The 24282-nt window shown below is 46.6% G+C and overlaps 1 protein-coding gene across 1 annotated transcript; it reads right to left on the minus strand.

Moving 5' to 3' along the window:
* Positions 1-3210: 3210 nt before the first annotated feature.
* Positions 3211-18529, minus strand: LOC128140208 (DDB1- and CUL4-associated factor 12-like). Its single transcript, XM_052783742.1, has 7 exons — positions 18278-18529; positions 17997-18064; positions 10530-10595; positions 9668-9820; positions 7047-7107; positions 5253-5440; positions 3211-3249 (listed from the first exon to the last, which is right to left on the minus strand). The coding sequence occupies exons 1-7, from the start codon at positions 18459-18461 to the stop codon at positions 3211-3213; spliced, it is 759 nt and encodes a 252-aa protein (XP_052639702.1). The 5' UTR covers positions 18462-18529.
* Between the last annotated feature and the right edge of the window lie 5753 nt (positions 18530-24282).

A 24282-nucleotide genomic window follows, 5' to 3' on the forward strand; every position in this document is an offset into this window, starting at 1 on the left:
GGAAACTACAGCTCCCGGCATGCCCCGAGGGGACGCCGCTTCCGTTTCCGCCCACCCCCACGCCGGCGCAGCCGCAGTCCCCGCCGAGCCCCCAGCGCCGCTCCGGGCAGCTCCGGCGCGCTCCCGCCGCCGGCTCCGGACAGTCCCCGCCGCCGGCTCCGGCACGGCGCGCCACCCCCCGCCCGGCTCCGGCTCCGGTCAGTCCCCGTCGCCGCCGCTCCGGCACGGCGCGGCACCCCCCGCCCGGCTCCGGGCAGCGCCCGCCGCCGCCGCTCCGGCACGGCGTGGCACCCCCCGCCCGGCTCCGGGCAGCGCCCGCCGCCGCCGCTCCGGCACGGCGCGGCCCCGCCCCGCTGCCGCTCCGCGCGTCCGGCACGGACCCCGCCGTCCTCCTCGGGGCTTTCCCCGGGACCCGCCGGGCGATTGCGCAAGCCCCGCCACGGGGCCCGGGCCCCCCCCGGCCCACGTGCTCCCGGCCCCCCGCGAGCCCCCAGGGCCCCGGTCCCCCCCCGGCCTCGGCACAGGCGGCCCCCACCTCCCCCGGGCCACCCCCGCCTGGGACGGTCGCGGTCCGAGGGGCGCCCGGCCCCGCTCACCTTCTCCCGAGGGGCAGCCGCAGCCCGGCCACCGCTCCGCTCCTGCCTGGGCTCCCACCGGCCCCGCCGCGGCCCCTCCCCCGGCAGCCCCCCCTTCCCAGGGAGGGGCCGTCGCCATCAGCCTCACTGCCCGCACCTGGGGCTCCTCCAGCCCCGGCCCGCAGCTGTGGTACCGAAATCCCGAATAAAACTCCACAACACCCATGGGAAGTTCAGAAGCAGGCGCTTCGTTTATGGAATGAAAGATGTCAAAGTAAGATGACTCTTGACGAGCTGTTCACTGGGGTAAAAATACAGATTTTAATACCCGTCTTATTTTAGTTCTAAGACTTGGCAATTGCCAGGTATCATCTTTTCGATTTACCCAGGTCCACCGCCGAGGCCACAAGGGAGATTTCTTCCAGAGAGAGGATAGAGTTACTAAGTCTAAAGTCCATTATTTGCTTTTGTCCTTCAGGAAAAGGTGAGTGGATCGTATATCATCACTATTCACCCAAACAGTTAACCCTAAACTTTTCACCTGTCCTTTAATACAGTCAATTCCAAGCTAATTTTTTTCCACTATTAAGAGGGGACCCAGGATCATTTAAAATATTATTCTACTTTCTACAAATACATGCCCCATCTTAGAGCTTTAGCTACTAGAGAAAGTCTTTGGATTTTGGGGTCAGAGGAGTTGCAAGTCTAAACTTTCATACCCTTCTCTTTAGGATGTGTGATTTTTCTCTCTTTGTCTAAACCAATCTAAATTTCCGTAGATGGTCCTGACTCTGGGTGGATCTGACAAGGATCCTGGAACTCCAGTAAATTCCAAACATCGTTTTATATTTTAAATAGGATCCCAATATGATTCCTTTCTGCACTTGTCTCTACGGTTTTGGCAACTGACAGCCCCAAGGGGTGTTTGTACAAGTTTCTCCCGAAGGGCGATAAATTAATTCTTTTGTCTGTGAGGTGGAAGAGTAATCCTAGAAATATAAAACCTGTCTTACTTCACTAAGACTTGCTTTTTCTCTGTATACTTCCACTTTTCAAAGCCTGTAAAATAACCAAAGCAGTATGTTGCCATCACAGAACACAGGCACCATCACGACATCTTTAAAAAACAATGAACAACTCCAAATAAAATTGGAGAGCTCCTTCAGTACCCCAGGGTATGTAATTTACCCTTTGCCGAGAAAAGCCTGAAGAGCCGCACATGCAGTGCCGCGAGCTCATTCCGTTTAAGCAACCAACCCACAAGAGAAGTAGAATTATGAAACGCCACAAGAAGAGCTGTTTGTGAAGCACCCATGTGAGTGCTCAGTAGAAGTAAATTGTACTTCTGGGACAGGGGCACCTCTGGGAGAGCTCTTCTCTGGCCAGGATTTCCACCTGGAGGGGAGGGAACTGCATTCCTTTTCCTTGCAGGATTTCCGTCCAACTCTCCACTACCAACTGGAAATTAAGCCTGAGGCTCACTGCCTGGCATTACTGATGAAGATACTGAGTACAAAGATGAGAGGGCCTGCAATGACACAGGCGGACTAGCTCCAGGCAGTCTGGCAGGAACTGCGTAGGGGACTAGAGCTACTCTGCGGTGGTGGCTGTGACCTCCAGCAGAGACAGGAGAACAGAGCATGTCCCAGCCTTGTCTGTCTTCTCAGCTTCAACCAGCTGCCCATTTGGCACCAAAGCAGCGAGATACAGGCACACTCTGCTCCACCAGTGACCGGGGCAGGGCAGAGGTGTCAGTCACAAGCTGAGAGTTTGGTGCCTGCCAAAAGGCTAGGAGCAGCACCCTGGAGTCCTGCAGTTTAGCTGAGCAGTAGGGAAGACCATCACCCTGGAACACACACGCTTCACAGCTGGACCTGAAGGGCATCGGACCTATTCTCCCCACCCAGTCCCACAGAAGTTCAAGGGAGTTTCAGTGCACAAGGCAGCAGGGCATTTGGGGAAAGACTGAGCCTCTCCTATAGCAAGCAGGATGACAGCAGGTGCTAGCGCAACATGAGCTAACAGCAAGTTACCTTGCTACATGGTGTCCTGGTTTCAGCTGGGATAGAGTTAACTGTCTTCCTAGTAGCTGGTACAGTGCTATGTTTTGAGTTCAGTATGAGAAGAATGTTGATAACACTGATGTTTTCAGTTGTTGCTCAGTAGTGTTTAGACTAAAGTCAAGGATTTTTCAGCTTCTCATGCCCAGCCAGGGAGAAAGCTGGAGGGGCACAAGAAGTTGGCACAGGACACAGCCAGGGCACCCGACCCAAACTGGCCAACGGGGTATTCCATACCATGGGACGTCCCATCTAGTATAGGAATGGGGAAGTGGGGGCAGGGAATCGCCACTCGGGGACTAGCTGGGTGTCGGTCGGCGGGTGGTGAGCAATTGCACTGCGCATCATTTGTACATTCCAATCCTTTCATTATTACTGTTGTCATTTTATTAGTGTTATCATTATCATTATTAGTTTCTTCTTTTCTGTTCTATTAAACCGTTCTTATCTCAACCCACAGGTTTTGCTTCTTTTCCCGATTTTCTCCCCCATCCCACTGGGGGGGGGGGAGTGAGTGAGTGGCTGCGTGGTGTTTAGTTGCTGGCTGGGGTTAAACCATGACACATGGAAAGCTTCTAGCCTGCATTAGTGAAGTCTGAGGTGCACTCTTCAACCTTGGAGAAAAAAAAACAAACAGTTTATTTATCACATTGGCTTATTAGAGGAGATGGCCAATCAGAACAGCTAAAATGGGAAAAGTTTCCACAACCTGGGACAAAAAACGTCCTGGGTAGTAGGCAGGTTACGAAGAACCCATGAGCTACAGCAGCAGCACTCAGGAACCTTGGCTCATCTAGAAAATGGAGCCATCTAGTTCATTTTGAATGACCAGAACACTCATGTCCCTAGCCCCTATTTTCTCTCTGCACCTCTGCAGGCCCTCCATGTCATGTCCCCCTGCAACAGCCATGCTGCAGAACAGCCTACGCAAACTCCAGCTGTGCAAGCTGATACCTGGGACAGGCAGAGAAGGAACAGAGATCCATTTTTGCTCCTGGCACTGCTGAAAACTACAATTCAAATATAAATGCACTTTAGAAAATTCCTGCACTCCTGCAGTTTGGGCTTTGATGGGCAATACTCCCAGGGAATCCGTCCCTGGGCTCCAATGAGTACAGCTTAAAACCACCATATTCCTCCACGTATAAACAGTGTCATTAGACTTGTACTCTTAAAAAATAAGACCAGGCCAGGGCCAGGCTCTGCAGATAAAGTACTAGCTTCTCTCTTATAAATATTTTTAATATTGTTTGATTACAAGTAGCCCTTACTGCAGGTAATGTCACCGACACAAAGTACCTGCACACACACAGCCCCTAGACTTTCACAGAAAGCCCGGGAGCAACCCCTCTCTAAGAAAGGAATCCTACCTCACAGCAAAGTAGGTGAGGGGGCATATGGCCAAGATAGCATCGATGTGGGGGGAAGAGGCATCTGGAGTCAATACAGTAAAAAGGGATTTCAAAAACCCTTCATATAAAGCATCAAGGAGGTTAAAGCAAAAAACTGCTTCAAAAAGAGGCACAAAACTGCTGGAGACCAACAGAAAACTCTGCCAAAAATAACTTGCGTTTAAATCAGAAATCAAGGGCATCACACAGTTTGTTGTTTAAAAAAGGAAAAGTGGAAATCTGTGTAAAGATCAGCTTTTGTAAAGAGTTATCATTAGCTCCAGAGACCAGCGTAATTACCATGAAGTCCTGATGCAAGGGGGCCTCCTGCCACAAAGAGTTTCATTCCAGACAAGTTGTAGCAGCAGGTGTGAACAGCATTTGGGAAGAAATTCAGATCAGAAAAATAATTCCTCTAGGTTTCATCAGGATTCTGTTAAAGGAAAGTTTAGATTGTTATTGCTGCCCAACCAACCCAAAACCTTGTCTCACAAAAGGCAAAGCTAGATTCCAGAGCCTAAGAAGGGATCTTTTCTATTAACACTCCCTGAAGGTTCAGACAGATCAACTGCTTGAAGACACCAGAGTTGTCCTGAAGCTTTTTCTGAGGACATTTGGGCCAAACATTGGAGGGGGTGGAGGTGAAGGGTAGGGAAGATACCAAGTTCCATTCCTTTTTAAAGTTACACCAGAATGATACAAAAGCTAATGGCTAGAAGTTAGACAGAGCCATTAACTGCTTTATGAGAACATACAGGAAATTAAACTCAAGTCCCTGCCATGGCATTACCTCAGGAAGCCACAGTTTCTGAAACTGCACACAATTAGATGAAATCGCTCTCACTTTGAGTGCCATGCTACAGGAGCACAGTGTTAAAGGAAGACAATGTATTTTGTGTTTGAGGTTCTGAAAACTACAAGTCAGACTGCATTCAAAACTATAAAGATATAAGATCTAGTTTGTTCATGAATTGGTGCACAAGAACAGTAGTCAGTATGCCTTACGCTCAACCAACCAAACATCAGTACTCTTTCAGAAAGCTTTTGTACAACGCAATTCTGCAGCACTTCCTGCTTTTCATGCATGATTACAGTTATCAGTTACATGATCACTGTTTTGCTGGGATGCCTTTCATACAATAGCTCCCAGTAGTATAAAAAGAACCACTTCTTGAGCCCTACAGCACTCCTGTGTAAAGGGTCTCCTACAGCCTCAAGCTACTCACCAGCCAGCCTTTCCTAGCAGTCAACTGCAAAACTCCATTTCCTCCTAATTTCTGCTTCTGTCCATAGCAGGCACAGCAGGGGGGCTTTTCACCCAGGAACCTCTGGGCTCTGATACCATAAAACAGGGAGGAACCTTGCCCTGTTCCCACTGTGATGATGTGCTCGTAGAACCTCACCCACCGAATACCTGTCAAACAGAGAAGGGACATACAACGCAGTGAAGAAGATGGATGCTTTGCCTCTGCAGTGCTGCTGCTTGATGTCCAGTATTTTCTTGAAGAGGAACTACCTGCTCGTATTCTCCATGAGACCAAAACTTCCCCACTGCTAGGGAGCAGTGCTGACAAATCCCACGGATGCTACTGAAACAGCAGCTTCAGTTCCATACACTGCTTCCCTTCTCCTCTGAGGCCGTCTGCCCCACTGATGGTGCACAGCCAGAAGCTTCATTCTCAGCAGGCCCCAGCTCTGCCAGAGAAAAGATCACAAACCGTTTCAGATCAAGAGCAGGTTTGTTCTGTCTTCCACAAGCCTAAGAGAACACACCATGAGCAAGTACATGGCAGCAGAAGGAAGAACACCACACTGGTTTCCTCCATGAGCTCTGTTGTGGTTTAACCCCAGACAGCAACTAAGCACCACGCAGCCACTCGCTCACCTCCCTCACAGTGATAGGGGAGAGAATCAGAAGGGTAAAAGTGAGAAAAAAAAACCTCATGGGCTGAGATAAAGACAGTTTAATAGGTAAAGCAAAAGCCACGCACACAAGCAAAGCAAAACAAAGAATTCATTTACTACTTCCCATCGGCAGGCAGGTGTTCAGCCATCTCCAGGAAAGCAGGGCTCCATCACATTCACACCCCACCTAGCTACCTGCCAAGCTGCGATAGGTGACCATGTGAGAAAAATTCCTGTCCCAGCTGCCACCAAGTGCATTTTGCTGATCAACAGGCTAGCTGTAAGCAAGTATAACCATAATAATCACTAGTCACACTGCTGCTCAGAGAGGTCAGGCTCTTCAATAACGCTGAAGCTTCCTCCACTCAAAAATATTCTCACAAGCACACCTTACTCTTTGTAGCTGGCACTGTTAGCACTTCACCCAGCAATGAAAACAGGCTAGGAATCCTGCAACCTAAGCAACACCACATTCCACCACTACATGGGAAGCTACAGCGTGTTTCCAGTCCAAACAAAAGATTCTACCACCATTCAGTTATGCCATGAGATTGAGTAAAAGAGTACATTTTGCTTTCACAAAATCTAAACCTGAAGCCTCAGCTAAACAAGGATCCCTACATAGTAATCTGCAATTTGCAAAATGTCCTGTCATCTCATCTCTTTATTGTGCAGAAGGTTGGTTCTATGTAAGCACTCTACCCCAAACAGCTCTTGTACGCAGATTAAGCCCCACCACGTCTATGCTTTTCCTTCCTGCACACCACGACGCTAAGTCACAAATCCTAGGGCTTTTTAAGCCCTCTTTAAAGTACCACTGAATTACAGCCTAAACAAGCACTCAAACAGAAGGGGAAAAGAGGGAGTTATGCCAGCTACATCCACGTGCCAACTGCTGTCACCATACCAAGTGAGACTGAACACCACAAAACTTGTAACCTACTGGAATACACCCAGCGGTACACACGGCAGCAGACACGCAAGAGGCATGGATGCAGCCAGGGAGTTTCCCCTTCCCCTCTGTACAGAGCCCTAACCAGAAACACATCCTCACCCTTCCGCCTCCGCAACCTCCCGATGTTACATCCACAGCCGCCGGCATCTGTGACACACACTTCGAACAGGCAACGCCACGCTGTCCTGCTCCAGACGCGAGGTGAAGTCTTGGCTGCAGGCCTAATAGGTAGGAAACCACTGCACAAGTCTCACAGCTGCTGAATTAAATTTACCAGATTCAGATAAGAATCTCCCATTTTAATTCAGAGAACTACAAAGGCATCTGAGCAAGTTGAAGACATGCCCACCCCCACCCCCCCCCCATTACAAGGGCCTGGCTCTGGCAAATACATGCAGAAAGCTTCACGGCCTCTGCCATCAGCAAGAGCAGTCACTTGCATAAGGGGAGAAAGGCACAAGAGGGGACTTCCTCTTATTTTTGCTCCAAAAACACTCTTGACAAGCAACCCCGCAGAACACACACTTAACAGGAACAGGTGATGGAGGATGAAAGCAGACGGCATAAACTTTCAATGCCATTTATTAATAAAAAGCTATAAAAATGCAGAACAACCATGGATCTTTCTCTAATCCAAAAAATTAACTGAAGGAATCCCTGATGTACCCATGACTAAGAGGATGTATAGAACAGGCTTTCAAGAACAGCACTTCAAATTGCCTCCTAAGGGGCTGAAGCCCTTCAGATGCATCTTTCCCATCAAACTAAAAGCACAAGCTGTGCCTAGAACTCATCACGGTAAGCTCTCCAACATAGCCAGCACTCTACCACCTCTGGACCTGGACTACATGGGTCAGCAGATTGAGTCTTACTCCTGAGAGGCAGAGGGGCTCTACAAATCCCAGATGGAAAGGAAGACGCAATAGCATGTCCTACACGAGGAGCAGACACAGAGCCTGTGCTGTGCAACCTCTGTCCACTACATTAACATTGCTACCTTTGGGATATAAAGTCAAGGGCACATGACACTGCACTGCATGCCAGTCGAGCAGAAAGCAGTTGCTCTCGCAGATCAAGAACTAGCGTCCAGGGCCTGCGCTTCCCTGTACAGCTGCTAAGAAAAGCAACACTTACAAGATGCACTAAAAAGCATTAGCTGCCTTCTCATGGAGAGAGACAGAGACAGAGTTAGACTGGGCAAAAACCAGCCCCAGTTCCAGTCTTAACTGAGCAACTGCCTTTCTCTGACCTGCTTTTGTACACAACACTAAGGATCTGAAGTTAATGTGGACTTACCACATTCAGCAGGTGCATTTGGAAGCTGAAAGCACATTCAGGTAACACTTAAAAGCACTTAAAAGTCAACCCAGATGTTAGTCTGCAAATCAAGAAAGAGCCTACTTTCTAGAGGTGCTGCACTGCTCCAAGTCCCAGTGACAGCAAGAGAAAGTTGAAACACTCAGTATCTTGGGAATTAATACTACTTAAGTGTCTCCACCATCATGCCAAAGGAAAAAAAAAAAAAAAATCTGCCTAGTACGCAGAGCAGAAAACAGCACTGAACAAAGGCTTTCTGCAGACGTGAACTGGAGATGCCTCAGAGATACTACCTACACATAGATCATCCCTCCAGCAGGGATGATGGCCTACAGCAGCTTTCAGCTACCAGTCCCTACTGGGCACGACATGCCAGCAACTTGGTATTTCTTCCCTATGATACCGAAGGGTGACAGCGTCAGGACCTCCACAGAGCCCTCGCTGACAGCGGGTCAGGACAAGGGCTGTTACTGGTAAGGTGGGCAGGTGACAACACCAGCTGGCGAAGCACCTTTTCTCATATCACAGAAACTTATCCCACATCTGAAAGAAGCAGACCCTGACATTCATCTAGATGGCACTGTTCAAACTCCAGTAACCGCATCAGTAAAACTTTCCTAATCCTTGCCTACGCGCATTCTCTTTTTGTAACTTGCCCAATGAAGAGACAGATGCCTAGAGCCCAGCTAAGCAAGGACTGCAATTTAGTAGTCTGGGATTCATATGGTTTAAAATGGGCATCACAGCACAGTGCCTTCTTATGCTTGAAAATAAAGGCTAGGAGAAGCAGCTTATGGGACTGCACACCCTGCAAGCCCTCACACTTGGCCCTGCTGTAAAGTTCAATTGGACATACTGCATCCACATCAGAAAAGGAAAACAGCACACATCTGTAAGCTTTTTTTTTTTTTTTTTAAAGAGCGAGCTTTTGTATATTTAAAGCAAATAAATTCACACTGAAAATTAAGAGTCTCACTCATGGCTTTAAAATTACAAAGCAAGAATTCACTCGCAGGACAGACTCCCAGTATGACAGCACAGAGCAGACAACATGCTTTTTTTCCATTCCCAGAGAAAAATGCAAGAACAGACAATATTAACAGTGGTACAAAGACTGGATTTGCTTTGAAATGAAGTAAAACACACTAAGACGCAGTAAAAAAAAAAAAAGAAGTAGAAGCAAAATGCACACTTTTCAAAGTTCAGAAACATTTGGATGATGTACAGTTTAGTGGATCATAGAAGCACTCATGTTGTCTGTCGTTAGATTCAGAGTTGCTTTCATGTTTGGTTTGTTGGTTGCTCAAGGAACACTGTCATAAAAGCAAAGCCTACATATACTATTAAGGATTTAGTCTCTCGCATGAAAACCGCTTCATATTTATTAAAAGCTTATCTTACTGCAGTCCTAACAGCTACTTCTGCAAACAAACCGTTTGAAGCACCCTTTGACAAGTTTCTTACCACTGCCCCATTCTTTGGAACAGACGGATCTAACATTGTGAGAAGGCTGCCTGGAATCCAGAAAGGAGACATGTGCCTGTGATCCTCCTGCATACACTGACCACAAGCCAAACATACCTTCTCCCTGCAGTATGGCAACTGTGTGGAAAGTAACTGGAAACAGAAGACAAAAAAAAACCCAACCCATTCTGAGGAACAAGCAAAATGTTCATAGAACAATTCTGTAAGCTAGGGTCAAGGAAGCTGCAGTGGAAAAAACAAAATGCACCTAAAAAATTAACTTCCCCACAAAACCAGACCTTTAAGAGAAAAGCAACAACCTGACCCAGAGAAAAAAAACTGAAGGAGATGGGATGCCTTATCTGAACCAAGCTGAGATGATAAAGGCTGAAGCCAAGTATTATGCAAAGAACAACGGACATTTTGGTCAATTGTTTTACATCTTTCTAAGCTGCTGTTATTTCTTCAGCAGCTGTACACAGACAGCAGCTCTCGGCTATAAAAGCTTACCTCATACACTAGGACAGATATGTCTGGGTTTGATCTGCAATTACACTTAAGGAAGGGGCAACTTCCTTTATGGACTCTGCTCATCAAGTATCCCTCCTACTCTATGCAACAGTCCATCTCAGCTAACCCAGAACTGGCAGAAAGTTCAGAGCACTTCCCACCCTCCAAAATAAGGGGAGGAGGAAGTTTCCTCAAGTTCTAATTTTTAGGACATTTCATTTGACATAAACCTTTTAAGTGTTTTACAAACACTGCTGCTCTTTCTTCAAGCATTTAAAGGAGATGAAGAATAGTGAACAGCCTTAACTGCTAGGCAATTTTTTAAATTTAACAGCAACAAACAGAAAAGCACCTCTGATAGCGTGTGCTCTGCTTTCCAAAGATGAAAATACCCATCTAGGGACACAGCTCCCAGCTCCTATAAAAAAGAAGAGAGTTAGTTTCTATATTGGAGATGTCCTTACAAACTCATACGCTCTACTAGTCAGGCTGCATACTCTGCATTGAACTCATCCATAATTCTGTACATGCTTACCAAGATCAATTTTCATTTTATACTGATCTTGGTAGAACACAATACAGTACAAAGGTGCCAGGTAGAATAAGAACTAATACACCAGTAATTAACCAAAAATAACTTTCACAAGGATCAACTTTTATATTAAATTCAAAATCAAATTCCAGGACTGGCTTTTTGGTTTTTAAAAAAAGCAAAACAAATAAACCTTACAGAACTAACAATTCAAGTATTGGATTTTTACATGAGACTGTTATGATTTTCTGTCACCTGCAGTCTGACACCTCCTCGTACAGAATACTACACCCCATCAGCACAGAAAGACAGTCAACCACCAAAAGAATGCAACAGCATATTAGTATTGCTGCCGCTACGTAAGTAAGCGGTACTTTAGGAAGTTACACTGATTATCCAACTAGTTACTAAAAAGTCAATAACTGACCCTTTCTATTACAGCCTTCTGTATAAACTGCCACAGTACATGGGCATGTACACATACACACACACATATATATACATTCACCCACAACGGTACTGATAGCTTGACAAAACAAACCGAGTTTTCATTAATTAGCCTTTGACAGGATTCCAGGAAACCGATATTACTCTGCTGTATTCCAAAGTTATTTACTGATAACCAGCACCCCTCTTGAAATTTAGTCTTCTTGTGCAGAATCCTTCCCTGTAACTCATTGTGTTTAGAGATCCTGTCATGGCAACACCTACTGGAAAGACAGTAATATTCCATGTCATACTAGACAAAATCAAACCTAGACCAGGGCCCTACAAACAAAACAAAGTGAAGCACTGTACTAAGACCAAGAAGGGTTTCAATAGCCAAGGGAGCTCCAAGTGGTTTCAAAAAAACCAAAACAACTATTTTAAGTATATATATGTATGTATATATACACATATACACACACAGACACAGAGTAGGTAGTAGGATATGAGTTAAAGAATAAAAATTGTAGGGAGGTGTGTGTATACAGAGTAGAATATTAAAGGAAAAAAAGCCTGGACGGGTGTGTGTATATACACACACACGTGTGAGAAATGCACTCACACTGAACTTCAGGAATTTTACAAGTTTATTATAGAACAAAGGCAAACAGCGCTGGGCACATGGTCACAACCAGAGGCGCGCCGGTTATACCCAAACTCGGCTTTTTATACACTGTGTTCGTGGCGTTTCCAAGGGGTTATTTTAATATTTCAGGTATCTATTAACATAACTCCACCCCAGACCACCCCAACTTGCGCGCGTCTCTTGTGGTTTGGAGGGGCCTTCGGGGATCTGCAAGGAATGAAGTCAGTAGTCTTCCTCTGGCTGCACTTTTCACCCTGTCGTTTTCCTCCAGTTGCACTTTTCAATATTTTCACATTAAACTTCTGTTTTTCCTTTGTTCTTCTCGTATCTTTCATGTCAAATAATCTTTGACCCCCAAAATGCTGTTCTCATGCTAACAAATCACTCGTTATCTTCTTACTTGTGTTCTCAGTTTCACTCGTCCTTGAGTCCATATGTCTGTTTTTCTGTGTTTTCACAAATCTATCTACACATCCTTTAATTACTTGAGTTACAGGATGCCTTATCTCATCAGAAGAAACTATACATTCTGCTTGTGCCCATTTATTGCCTACAAACTATAAAATACAATTGATGTCTGGAATATATCAACTACATATTTCCCGTGTTAAGGCCTAATTTAGTGGCAGTGAGGCAAACATCCTTTCGGGACGTAGCTTATGCAGTAGTTAGGCAAATTTCAGTGTTCTCGTTTTGCGAAAGCCAATATACATTTCACATGTGTGTGTGTGTGTGTGTATGTGTAGATATATACACACACCCCTACAGACAATTTTTTCTTTAACTTATATCCTACTACCTTTTAATGAAAAAGAACCCTGAAGTACAGAGACAACTCTTACTAACAAGAAACATCTACAACAGCGTCCATTTCTATTTATCAATTTACTCCATTTTTAGAAAAACAATAGTTGCTTCAAGAATTACGTAGCAATGACTCCTAGACACATTAAGTTCAAAACCAGAAGGCAGCTCACAGCACACATCCTTCGTTTCTCAGTCTTTCCCTGAGCAACTGCTGCTGCCTGCCCCGGGGCACTGGCATTCATTAGCTGAGGCAGCGCTTTGCTTTGACTCACTATGCCATTTCCAACATTTTAACCTGCGTAACATTAGTTCAACCAATTAGAATTGCAGGGTATTTGCCCCAGAACTCAGCCAAAAGCCCTAACACGCTCCCAAAAGACAGGGCTCAAAAAAAAACCCCAAAAAACAATCAGCAAATAAAGAGCATCTGTGAAAGCCCCCAAATTAGCCAGACTACCGCAGAATCTGGTAATTTAATCAAGGCTGGTTCATACCACTACACTCCACCAAAAGCCATTTCCTCTTGGAAAAGATGAATTGGAACTATGAGTTCAGTTTTATACACACACTGTAAAACAGAAAAATAAAGAATCCCCTGCTGAAAAATATCAGCAGGTCACTGTACCCACAAGCTAGCTTCTAAGATCCACAGTCACTGTTCCAGCCTCCCCACCTTTCCCTTTCTCTGCCAGCCTGGACTGACTTCACCGGTGTTTGGGTCCTGGTTTCAGCCCAGCCAGCAACAAAGCACCAGGAGGCCCATCACACACTCCTCCCCCCGCTGGGATGGGGAGCAGAAAAGAAAAAGAAAAGCTCCTGGGTCAACACAAGGCCAGGGAAGGATCACTCACCAGTTACAGTCACGGGCAAAAGCAGACTTACCTTGGGGAAACCTGCAGCAGAGTCTGCCAAGTGGGATGGGAGAGAAACCCCTGTGCAGACAGCAAGGCCAATGCAGAAGGAGGGGGAGGAGGTGCGCCGGAGGAGGGGATGCCCCTGCAGTCCCCCCCAGCCCATGGAGGGGAACGGGGGAGCAGATGCCCACCTGCAGCCCGGGGAGAGAGGAGCCCACGCCGGAGCAGGGGGACGCCCCCCAGGATGGCCGGGACTCCATGGGAAAGCCTGCGCTGGAGCAGGCTGTGCCTGAAGGACTGCAGCCCGTGGGAAGGACCCACGCTGGAGCAGTTCGTGAAGGACTGTCTCCTGTGGGAGGGACCCCACGGTGGACCAGGGGAAGAGCGAGGAGTCCTCCCCGTGAGGAGGAAGGAGCGGCAGAGCCAAGGTGGGATGAGCGGACCCCAAGGCCATTCCCCGTCCCCCTGTGCTGCTGGGGGAGGGGGGGAGGTGGAGAAATCGGGAGTGGAGTTGAGGCGGGAAGGCGGGAGGGCTGGGGGGAAGCTGTTCTCAGGTTTGGTTTTACTTCCTAATATCCTTGTTTTGATTTGATTGGTAGTAAATTAAATTGATTTGGCGTTTTTTGCACAAGTTCAGTCTGTTTTTTGCCTACGACCATAACTGGTGAGTGATCCTTCCCCATCCTTGTCACGACCCACGAGGTTTTCCTTCCCTGTTCTCCAACCCGGTGGGGGGGTGGTGAGCGAGAGGCCGCCTGGTCCTTTGTTGCCGGCTGGGCTGAAACCAGGAGACAGGGATACCGGGAAGGGAACCTGCTCCATCCCCAAGTGGAGCAGAAAACACATCTCGGCCATCTCCGGCTTTCTGCCCGCTGCAAGCAGGGAGGAGGGACGGGGGAGGCCGCAGCACGGCAAGCAGCAGCTCCGAGGCAGCCCCTTCCCTTTACAGCTGGCAGACCCCCGCCGTCGGCCCCGACACGCCGCGGGCCCCCCCACGCCACCGCTCCGCGCCTCCGACGCGCACCCCGCCGGCCCCGCACAGCCTCCCCCCCGCGGGCGCCGCCGCCCTCCTCGGGGCTTTACTCCGGGACCTGCCGGTCCGTCGCTCGGCCCCCGCTCACCTTCTCCCTCGGGGCAGGGGCAGCCGCAGCCCGGCCACCGCTCCGCTCCTCCCTTGGCTCCCACCGGCCCCGCCTCGGCCACCCGGGACGGGGCAGCACCGGCCCCTCCACCCGCACCCCCGCCTTTAACAGCGAGGGGCCGTCGCCATCGGCCTCACCGCCCGCACCGGGGGCTCCTCCCGCCCCGGCCCGCAGCTGGAGCCCAGCAGGAACGGGGTGGGGGGCATCGCCCGGCCCCCGCAGCACATCGCCTCCTCCCCTGGGCCCCCTCACAGCCCTCCCCCGCTGCAAAGGGAGCGCAAACGCAGCCGGGACCGCACGACAGATCTGGGCAGGGGCCTACAGGCAGGCCGCGAGCTGCTGCTGTAAGGCAACAGGACTAGAAAACCTCCGCTGAAGGGGAAAGCAGCTTACCCATTCCGCAATTAATTCCGGAGCTTTTCTTACTGAGCCTGCCATACCACCTCCTAGCGCGTTCTGCTGACCTCCCAAACACGGGTCGCAGCACCAAACTGCTCTCAGGCGGAAGCATGGAAATCCAGCCGTAGGTTGTCCCATAGGCACGCAAAGATGAACGTCCTGCGTCTCCTCTGTCCACACGCCTGAGGATGGGGAGCCAGCAGCGCTGTTCAGGTACCCAAGCCTAAAGAGATTTAGGTCTGCCAGCTGTAAAGGGAAAGAGCTGCCTTGGAGCTGCTGCTTGCCGTGCTGCGGGAAGAATGCCATTTCTGCGTCTGCGTCTTTAGTTCATATACTAAAACAGTCACACGACATCCTTTTTGATTCGCCTCTAAATCCACATGTAGATTTTATTCGTCCACTGCCATGTGAAATGATACTGCTTGAGGCACTTTTCATGTAAAACCAAGAAAGCTCAACTGAGAAGGCAATGACCCTTCTTAATGGAGCTGAGCATCCGTGACTACCATACACCTTCCCCCTCATTTAAAAATAACCGCATAGTAAACACAGTTTTTAAATTCCAAGCAGAGAGATTCCAACTTTGAAGACTACAAGACATTCTCCTTTTAGCACAAAATAATCAATTTCTTTCACTTCTCTGCCAGCCTTACCTTCGTGTTTCTTGTTTTTCATGCTGCAGCACAGAAAGCCAGTGCCCACAGCTACACAAAGACTTCCACTGCTCACACTAGTGTGCAAAGCACTGAGGAGCCTTGGTTCAGTCTTGGCAGTACAAGAGCAATCCATCTCAAGTGCACTACACATTTGTCATTTCGGGGGCATCACACAGAGAGAGTTAATTACTGCTTTTCCTCCCAATAGCAACAGCAAAAGAAAAAAGAAACCCTCTTGGCTTCCACAGCTCTTCTTTCCAGGCTAGAGATTTACGGCAGCAACTATTTTACCCAACATACAAGGCACCTTTTGAACAATTTTCAAAGCTGGCCCAAAAAACAGATCATAAATAATCATCAGTCTAAAGAAAGACCAGAGGTCTCTGCACTACTAGAGATATGCAGGAGCACGCGCTTACTAGAATCCTTTGTAAAACCAAAATGTTTGTGATGGCATCTGAACTACAAATTTCTTTTTAGGCATAAAGACCTGGTTGTGTGGATTGTCCGGCTCATAGTTCACAAACGAGTTTCACCATGTCTAGTGCACGCAGGCGACTCATGGGGGGTTACAAAAGCCGCGGGTTGCCTTGAGGGCCTGTCTCCCTGCAGAGAGGACTCACGGGGAGCTGTGCAGACAGCTTAGCCCTGGGTTGTCTGGTAAACCCTAAAGTAAACAGGGCAGTGGCTGCACCATTCAAAGAACGAAAACCTGAACTGAGCCTTGAAATCCCGTAACAAATAGTATGCACGGAGTCTCAGTCCAACCACTATTCAGTTGCCTGAGGAAGCAAAGTAAAAAAACCCAAAACCTGGAGGGTTTCAGCTTCAGTTTCAAACGACAACCTTGTATATTCAAACAATCACAGACCAACAAAGGAAAGATAAGGGGAAACTCCACTCAGATATACCTAATCCATTTAGGCCTATATCATAATCCACTCAGACGTAGTCATACACACCATTCCACAAGTCAGGGGATAAAAACTCTAAGATTCAGGTTGGAAATGGGGGAGTCACTTCTCCAACTATACAGTTGGCTTGCGAAGGAAACCCTTCCCCGCCCTTGATCGGGATGTCGGTCGAGGTAAATTCCCTGGGATTGAAAGCCCTTACCTGGTGGTGTTGCGGACACATATTTAGCTAACGGTCGCAAAAGTATTCCAGACGCCTTTAGAAGGCCTTGAACAGAATAAACAAGAAGACAAAAAAAAGAAAGATGCCAATTAGAAGAACACAGGTGCACATTCCAAGATAAAGGGAACTTGGCACGAAGAACCTCAATTCGGCAGTTTATCTTAACCAATTAGGCTGAGACAAGTTTTGCATGTTTTAGTTAGTATAACCAATTGTGTCCTATGTTTAGGCGCGTGTACAGAGTTAGTATAACCAATTGTGTCCCATGTTTATGCGCGTGGACAGAGATAGTATAACCAATTATATTTTAGCTTTTGGCGTGTGGACAGCTGATGTTTAGCTTGGCAAGGTATATAAGCACGCTATTTGGGCAATAAGGAGAGAACAACTTTAACCGTATCGGTGTCCGGTTGTTACTCGGCTCACGTCTCCAGATGGGTCCCTGCTACATGGTGGGGTAAGTGAATATTGTTTGTGCTTTAAGTTCGTAAATGCGTGTGTGCTTGTGGTTGTCTGTGAATTGCTTGTGGTTGTATTAATGTACTACTTTTGCCTTAAAAAATTGCAATAGTGGATTCCTCCATTCTATCTGTAAAACCTGCAGCAGTGGCGTGTTAAGTCTGTAAGTGAAGTTCAAATAAATCACTTGCTTGAACCTTGCAGTTAAGTCTGTGAGTGAAGTTCAGGTCGTTTGCTTGACCCTTGCAGTTAAGTCCTTTTCCGTCACACTAGTGAATGGGAATATCCTGCAACACTTTGATTGCTTGTTAGCACTTGCATGGTTTCAGAATGCATACGTAATGACACTGACCGTATGGAAATTATCAGGTATTTATTTTTGCTGTTGGTGCCAAGGCCGCAGTTGTGTGAGGCATTACACAAGCAGATGAAATCCTTGCGCAAAAGAGTTTGCAAACCACCTGTGTGTTAACACAGTCACTGCATTTCAAGCCTTCCACCTGTGACAACATCCTCTCAGGGGGCACACTTGCCTGCTCTGATCAAAGACTCACTCAGCAGAGTTAATACTGCACCGATATAAAAACTGGGCCCAACAGCTATGTTCATGGCTGGGATACAAGACTCCTACCACAGGGCTCACACTTCAGTCCCACCTGAGGTATGTACCTTAAATTTCATTTCCCACTGGTCAAATACTCCTCTTCAGAGCTCTCTTTAAACTGAGGGCTCACAGTAAGGGAGAGAAGAGAGTTCCTTACCCCTTGTGCAGTCGTGGCATGTTCCCCTGCTAAAAGCAGCACACTCAGGCCTCCCATTTGTGTCGGATCTGTTAAAAGAGTAAAACCAAGTCTAAGCAAAATTTGAGGTTGTTATGCAGAGGTTGCACTAGAGTCTTGGCAACTTAATTTGGGACATGAAAGGTATTTGCACTACAGTACCACATACACTAAAGAAAACCGGTCTTGCTGTTTGATTCCGATGCCACATCCTCAAACAAAACAAGGCTGCTACGTTTGAGGAACGTGGATGGAAATCTCACCTGCCATCCCGAAGTCAAGCTGTGGCATTTTGTCACTTTTTGTCACTTTCCTCGGGCTTGGTAAATCTTTTGCAGAGTCTGAAGCAAAGGCCCGTAGCTTCTTCCGGTTTCTAACAGTGGATGTCTGCGTTTTTACAGGTTGGTTTGTCGAGGGGTACCACTTGTACCCTGGATTTGTCTTCATAAATGCATCCTTGTACTAGAAAAGAAAAGGAAAATTACCGGTCATGCCAGTCATGACATCATACTATCCACAGGGCAATAGAATGCACTTCTTGTAAGAGGATTTAATACAGTAAATAATCCTTAAATATCTTGATTTTTTAACAGATTAGTCCCATGCTTAGAGTCTGACGGCCAACACAATCTAAGAAGAACTATTAAGACAAGCAGAGCTGTATTTGAAAAAGTGGGGTTTCTCTTTCCTCTCCTGCAGGTGTAATCGCCCAGAACAGGCTGAAGTTCTGATCCTGCAAACTGCTCCCCAGCGCTTGTATGCTCACTCTGGGAAACAAAGACAGCTATTCCAATTCTTTTGCAGGTACAATCTTTGTTTACTTTCTAGTTTGAATGAAATGAAAACAGACATTTAGCAATAAATGCAGCATGATGCTCCTTACCTTTCACTCCTTTTTCTCTAATAGATCTGTATCTTAGAATATTTGAGTAGATTCTTCCCAAACCAGGCACTGAAAATAAACCACTACCAGTATCACCTCACTTTCAGTAACTTCTGATGCGTCATCCCAGTGGTCCTTCCAAAATGGCTGCATGGCTGCATAAAATGAACTGACACCATTTAAAACTGTCTTTGGCGTTGGGCACACAGCACACATCTCAGTTCTTTGCTGTATTCTTGGTATGAGGCAGCAAAATGAACAGAGCCAGGCTACGCGTAGTGGGGTAGTGGGAAAAGGTCTGGATCCTGCACAGTTTGGGGGGTAGGGGAAAGGACGGGAACCTATTTTATTCTCAAAATGCAACATGATGTTTTCCAAATACCTTGCTGACCAGACCAAAACAAGATTTTTGAACATTAACAGCAATAAAAAGAGCACATTTCAGTATTTTAAATGCATTGCTGTGCAAGGTGGAGAATGGACGAATCAGAGGAACATGCCACAGGTTCCAGCTGCAGATGTTTGCCTAACAACTGGCAGGGGAGCACAGCACTGGCTGCTGTGGGAGTCCTTGCATCGGCAAAGACACGTGTGATCCTAACCAGGAGACTACTGTATTTTGAGGAGTCAGTGGTCCACAGAAGAGTTAACGGGACAAGGCACGGGCCTGGCGCTGTGCAATGCTGCAAATAGAGCTTGGTCTTCAAGCCTGTGTTGTGCTGCATATATCCCTTGTTCACAGGATAACCTCAGCCAGCTAATCGTAACAAAGGAGCCTGGAGACAGCTCCTGCTACTGGCAATTACCTGTCCTTATCTCTATCACAAAGTGAAGCAACAGGTTCTCAAGCGAACATCCTTTTGTCTGTCGCAGAAATGATGAATGGTATTATTTTGTTCTAAGAAAATTCTGGAAGAGCTCAAAAGATCAAGTTGAGTGGAACCTCTCCACAGGCAGGAACTGCACTGCGGCGATGAACGAGGCACTCGGGATGACAATGAGATGGTTCCAAAGCAATGGCAAAAAGACCTCTTTATTGTCTCTTACAGCATACTTATATATTACTAAAACAGGAGCGCATATCTGGCTCAGCTGAGATGTTTGCCAGTTCTCAGAACACTTAAAGATAAACACATTCCACACACATATTCATGACTGTCTTCAGCCACGTCTTCCCAGGCACACACCGGGCAATCCTCCGACCTGACCTTGTAAAACTAGTTCTTCAAAGGCTTGGCAAACATGCAGCACAACAAATTCTAACGTTCACTCTTGAAAACAAATGCCAGGTGTTCCGAGCTGCTCCCACACTGCACCACGTGCTGTGCCCTGATCGGAGGTCCCTCTGACCACACCACTGGGGCTTCCCAGCATCTGAAGGACATATAAGATTATCTAAACCATCCTCTTCTTCCTTCTGGTGTTAGCTTCAATAAATGGAATTCTAATCAATACATTACATAGTCTGAGTGCCTTTCTTACAGGGATCACAAAGAAAACCATGTCCAGTGCACTACCGTCTCAAACCCCAAAGAAGGGTTCCCGGTGTACTGTTTAGGGCTTAGAGTTTATTATCTAAGGATTTAGACCTTTCCATTTAACAGTAAGTCATCAAGCCTGAGCCACAAAGTGGTAAATTGTAAACCTTGGAACCCAAATGGTCATTGGGGATTTGAAGTTTATGGATGAGGTTAGATTTGAAATCCCATGCCCTGATGAGTAAATGAGGAAACTGCGAACCCTGACTGGTAAATAACAAGCCCCACAAAATCAAGTAATAAACCACAGCTCCTGAGTGAGAAACCCTCAAGAACAAACTCCAAATGATAAACTGTAACTGAAAAATCCTGAACCTTCAGTTTTTAACACAGTTGAAAGCACATTGAATAGAAATCCGTCTCCGGATCGAAAGCTACAACACTAATCCAGTACTGAGGCACGGTCAACACCCGCTGCAAGGTGCTGGGCTCCCTTTCCCACCAGATCTGTCTGCATTCCTCATCCTTAACTGCACAGGGGACTTATTCTCACCCTGATCCCCTGGGGCCCTACCCAGTGCTCCGCTGATCATTGGTGTTCCCGTCTGAATCCTCCTCAACTCAGGGAATCCTGTCCGTGATGCCAATTAAAATGTCTCAGGACGCTGACTCAGGTTTGCTGATTCCCAGGTCAGGATCAAGGTGAAACGACACCAAAGATCCTTTAATTCACAAAACTCAATTTTTATTTGCTCACAACAAGAATTGGCACGCTCACCACCAAAACTGGTATGCTCACAACAAAAATTGGCATGAAACTATGTCAGTAAACTGTGTAACGTGTGCACCAAACATATACCACAGGCCTTGCTTATTTGGGAATCAGTTCAGGGAAGACGATAAGGGGAGCCCTCCCGTTGAGTCACGAGGTTCAGAGCAGACCCCCTTGCTTTCCAGACTCCTTCTCAGAGAGGAGCCCAGGGGCAGCTGGGTCCGCTCCTAGTCCCAGATTTGGCCAATGGTTTATGTCTAAAGGGATGAGGTGTAGGGATTATGGAAAAGGAAGAAGAAGGAGAGAAACAAGATAGAGAGAGAAAAGAGAGACTCCACTGGTCCTGAGTCCAGCATTGGTTCAATCAGCTGAGGGGTCCAATCCCGGTGGGCTTGCACACCTGGGGCTTCAGTTTGTGTCCTTTTATCATGCTTGCCCCTCCTTCGGGCAGGCACTCAAACTCATTAGGCTAATTAGGTAGCCTTTGGGCCGTGGGCTTGGGGGTCATTTGGGGAGTAACTTCTCCTTCCCTGCAGACGTGCTCTTTCACCACCCATGGCGAGCTGCCCTGCTCAGCACCTCAGACCGGGGAGCTGTGCACCCTCCGGCACGCCCTCCCCCTCCTGCTGCTGAGGGGCTGCTTTTCACCCGGGGTGCCTTGCGAGGCAGGGTTCCTCCAGGTTGTGCAGAGCTGGTCCTTAAGCAGAACTTGCCCCACCACAGTGTTTGAGACATTAACTCCTTCAGTCCCTCACACAGGGTAATTCTGCTATTTGAACAAGCCTTATCTATCTGACTTGGTAGAGTCTGTACAAAGCTGCTGCCACGGCAGCATTGCCGCCTTTAATTTGTCAACAGCTGTGGGCTTTCAACAAGTTTATTTCCACTGCTTCCTGATTTTGGCAGATGTGTGTAACCCTTGCTCTACGAGCTCACACTATCTCCCTTTTTCTTACATGTCCACAATTCCTGACGAGCCACACCCTGTTAATATTGCAATCACGTGCTATTCGGCCCTTAAGTCATACCTCTGAGTAAAACCATGTTCATTCCTTTTCTTCCCAGCCTCCAATTTTTGCATTCTTACCTCATCCAGAGATAACCTGTCAGTGATTTCTTACAGATAATTTATCTGTTGAGCAATTCATGCCCTGATGTGGTCCAATCACATCCTCTATCAATTACATTTTTCCACTAGCGGGAACGTTACTATTCCAGAATTATTGTATGGTCTGCTTAATATTTTGTACTCTATAGCAACTCTCACCCAAGGTTTTCAAAAACATTTACAGCATTAGTCAAGTTTCTCAAAGATAAATGATTTCATGGGTGAATTGTGCTACAGACACTGAATGACCTCCTAGAATAATGTCAGCCACGTGTGACAGCCAATAATACACTTGACAAAAATCGTATGGCTGGCAATCGATATTCTTTGAAGGACCAACTATGCACCACCTAGCAGATAATCCTGAAGACGCCAAATGCCAGTTTGAACTGTAATCCACTATTACACTTGCTAGTTTATTGTTTAGCAGACTTCAGAGGAAATTAATCATGTCCATGTTTACCTGTACCAGCAGAATTTCTTACAAGAATCACAGGCTATGGTCCTGCAGAATGAATTATGTCTTGGAGGGGAGAGGTAAAAACAAAGATGTAAATATGGTAAGAACAAAATCCCTCTTCTCAGACTAAGCTTACAAGAATAATAAGGTCAAGACCTGCTTAGCAAAGAAAAGCTCTTCTTCACTTTCTCAGCACTGTAGGTGGTATTTTACAACAGAAGTTCAAGTTCTGGCAAAGTACTTATTACTTCCACCAAACTATTTATTTGGTTAGTTAGTCGGTTATATTTTTTTTCTACAAATGTAGGAGGAGCATACTATATTTTTCCTCCCCATACATCAATGCTTTTAGATTTCAGCGGTGAATGATGCACTTCTTTCTGTCTTCCCACTCCACCTCTTTCCATTACAGTTTAATTCAGCTGCACAGCCCCTAAAGCTGCCAATTAAGCAACATTCTGCCTTTTCTCTGGCACCATATTTATCAAGATGACCTTGAAACTTTCTCTGAAGCTATCTGCACCATGTGGAGAGAAAAAGCCTGCTGACCACTTCTTTCAAAGAGTCATACTTGGAAGTGAGCTGATCAGCTTGCTAGAAAACCTACGAAGAAGTGTGTAGGAGAATCGTGCATAGTCCATAGCCACAGCAGGTCATTCATCTAGGTAGCAACAGTGTAGTGAGGTCACTCAGTAGTGACAATTTAATGACAGCATAACTCTGACTTTTTTTTTTTGCTTCCTCCCTTACAACCATTCCCCCGGTAATTAGCCTTAGATGATCTCTCAGGACATAGAGCACATTCTCTACAGGCAATTTGCAACCCTTCTGGTAGCAATTAGACTAAAGATGTTAAAAACTAAACATGTCAAATGTCATGTAGACAGTATTCTTCTTTTCTTGGCTGGTGGAGTTTACATACGCTTGTATGGAAATTAATCCTGCTGTGCTTAACAGTGCTGTCGATACCGAAGTTCACGGCCTGTAAAGAAATACTCTCCAAGACTCATTTTGGAGTTTTAGAAAGCAGGCATTCTTTATTGCAGCGCTGGATGCATGGGGTTTAATTCCACCTAGTGTGCATACTACAGCTTCAGCACAAACAGGTTATATAGATTAACTAATTACATATTAATCAGATTAGTATACATATACATAAAAATTATTGTAACTGATTATCATAGTACTGCCTACATCCAATAATGCTCAATGAAGAATTCATTTGAGTCGAAGGGCTGCTTTTATGACCACCGACCCATTTGAGATTCTGTTGGCTGACCTTGAAGTCTTTGTTCTTTGTCCTTGTTCTTTGATCTTGAAGCTTAACACAGTTTCAATCACACGTGGTCAGTTTCAGCATTGTTCTCATCTAGTGTACAGGACCATGTAGTCATAAGAGCAAAGAACTGCAAAACTTATGAGTAATTACTAGTTAATCCCTTGACTACACTTTTGTGCTCTACTAGCTAATCCCCTGGCTACACTTTTGTCTATTGTTTCAATCATAATGTTAGTATATGATTTCTTATAACCATTTATCAAATCTCACTTTTACAGTTATCTAGCA

Source organism: Harpia harpyja, chromosome 3 (genome assembly GCF_026419915.1).
Source record: "Harpia harpyja isolate bHarHar1 chromosome 3, bHarHar1 primary haplotype, whole genome shotgun sequence".
NCBI lineage: Eukaryota > Metazoa > Chordata > Aves > Accipitriformes > Accipitridae > Harpia > Harpia harpyja.

What these genes read in the sequence shown, in the direction of transcription:
- LOC128140208 (XM_052783742.1), bottom strand. Translation starts at nt 18,461, where the DNA reads ATGAAGACAAATCCAGGGTACAAGTGGTACCCCTCGACAAACCAACCT. An exon ending in CAGAGCACACGCTATCAGAG is followed by an intron (nt 9,821 to 10,529) that starts GTGCTTTTCTGT and finishes TTCTGTTTCCAG; the next exon opens with TTACTTTCCACACAGTTGCC. An exon ending in CTGCTAGGAAAGGCTGGCTG is followed by an intron (nt 3,250 to 5,252) that starts GTGAGTAGCTTG and finishes TTTTTCTCCAAG; the next exon opens with GTTGAAGAGTGCACCTCAGA.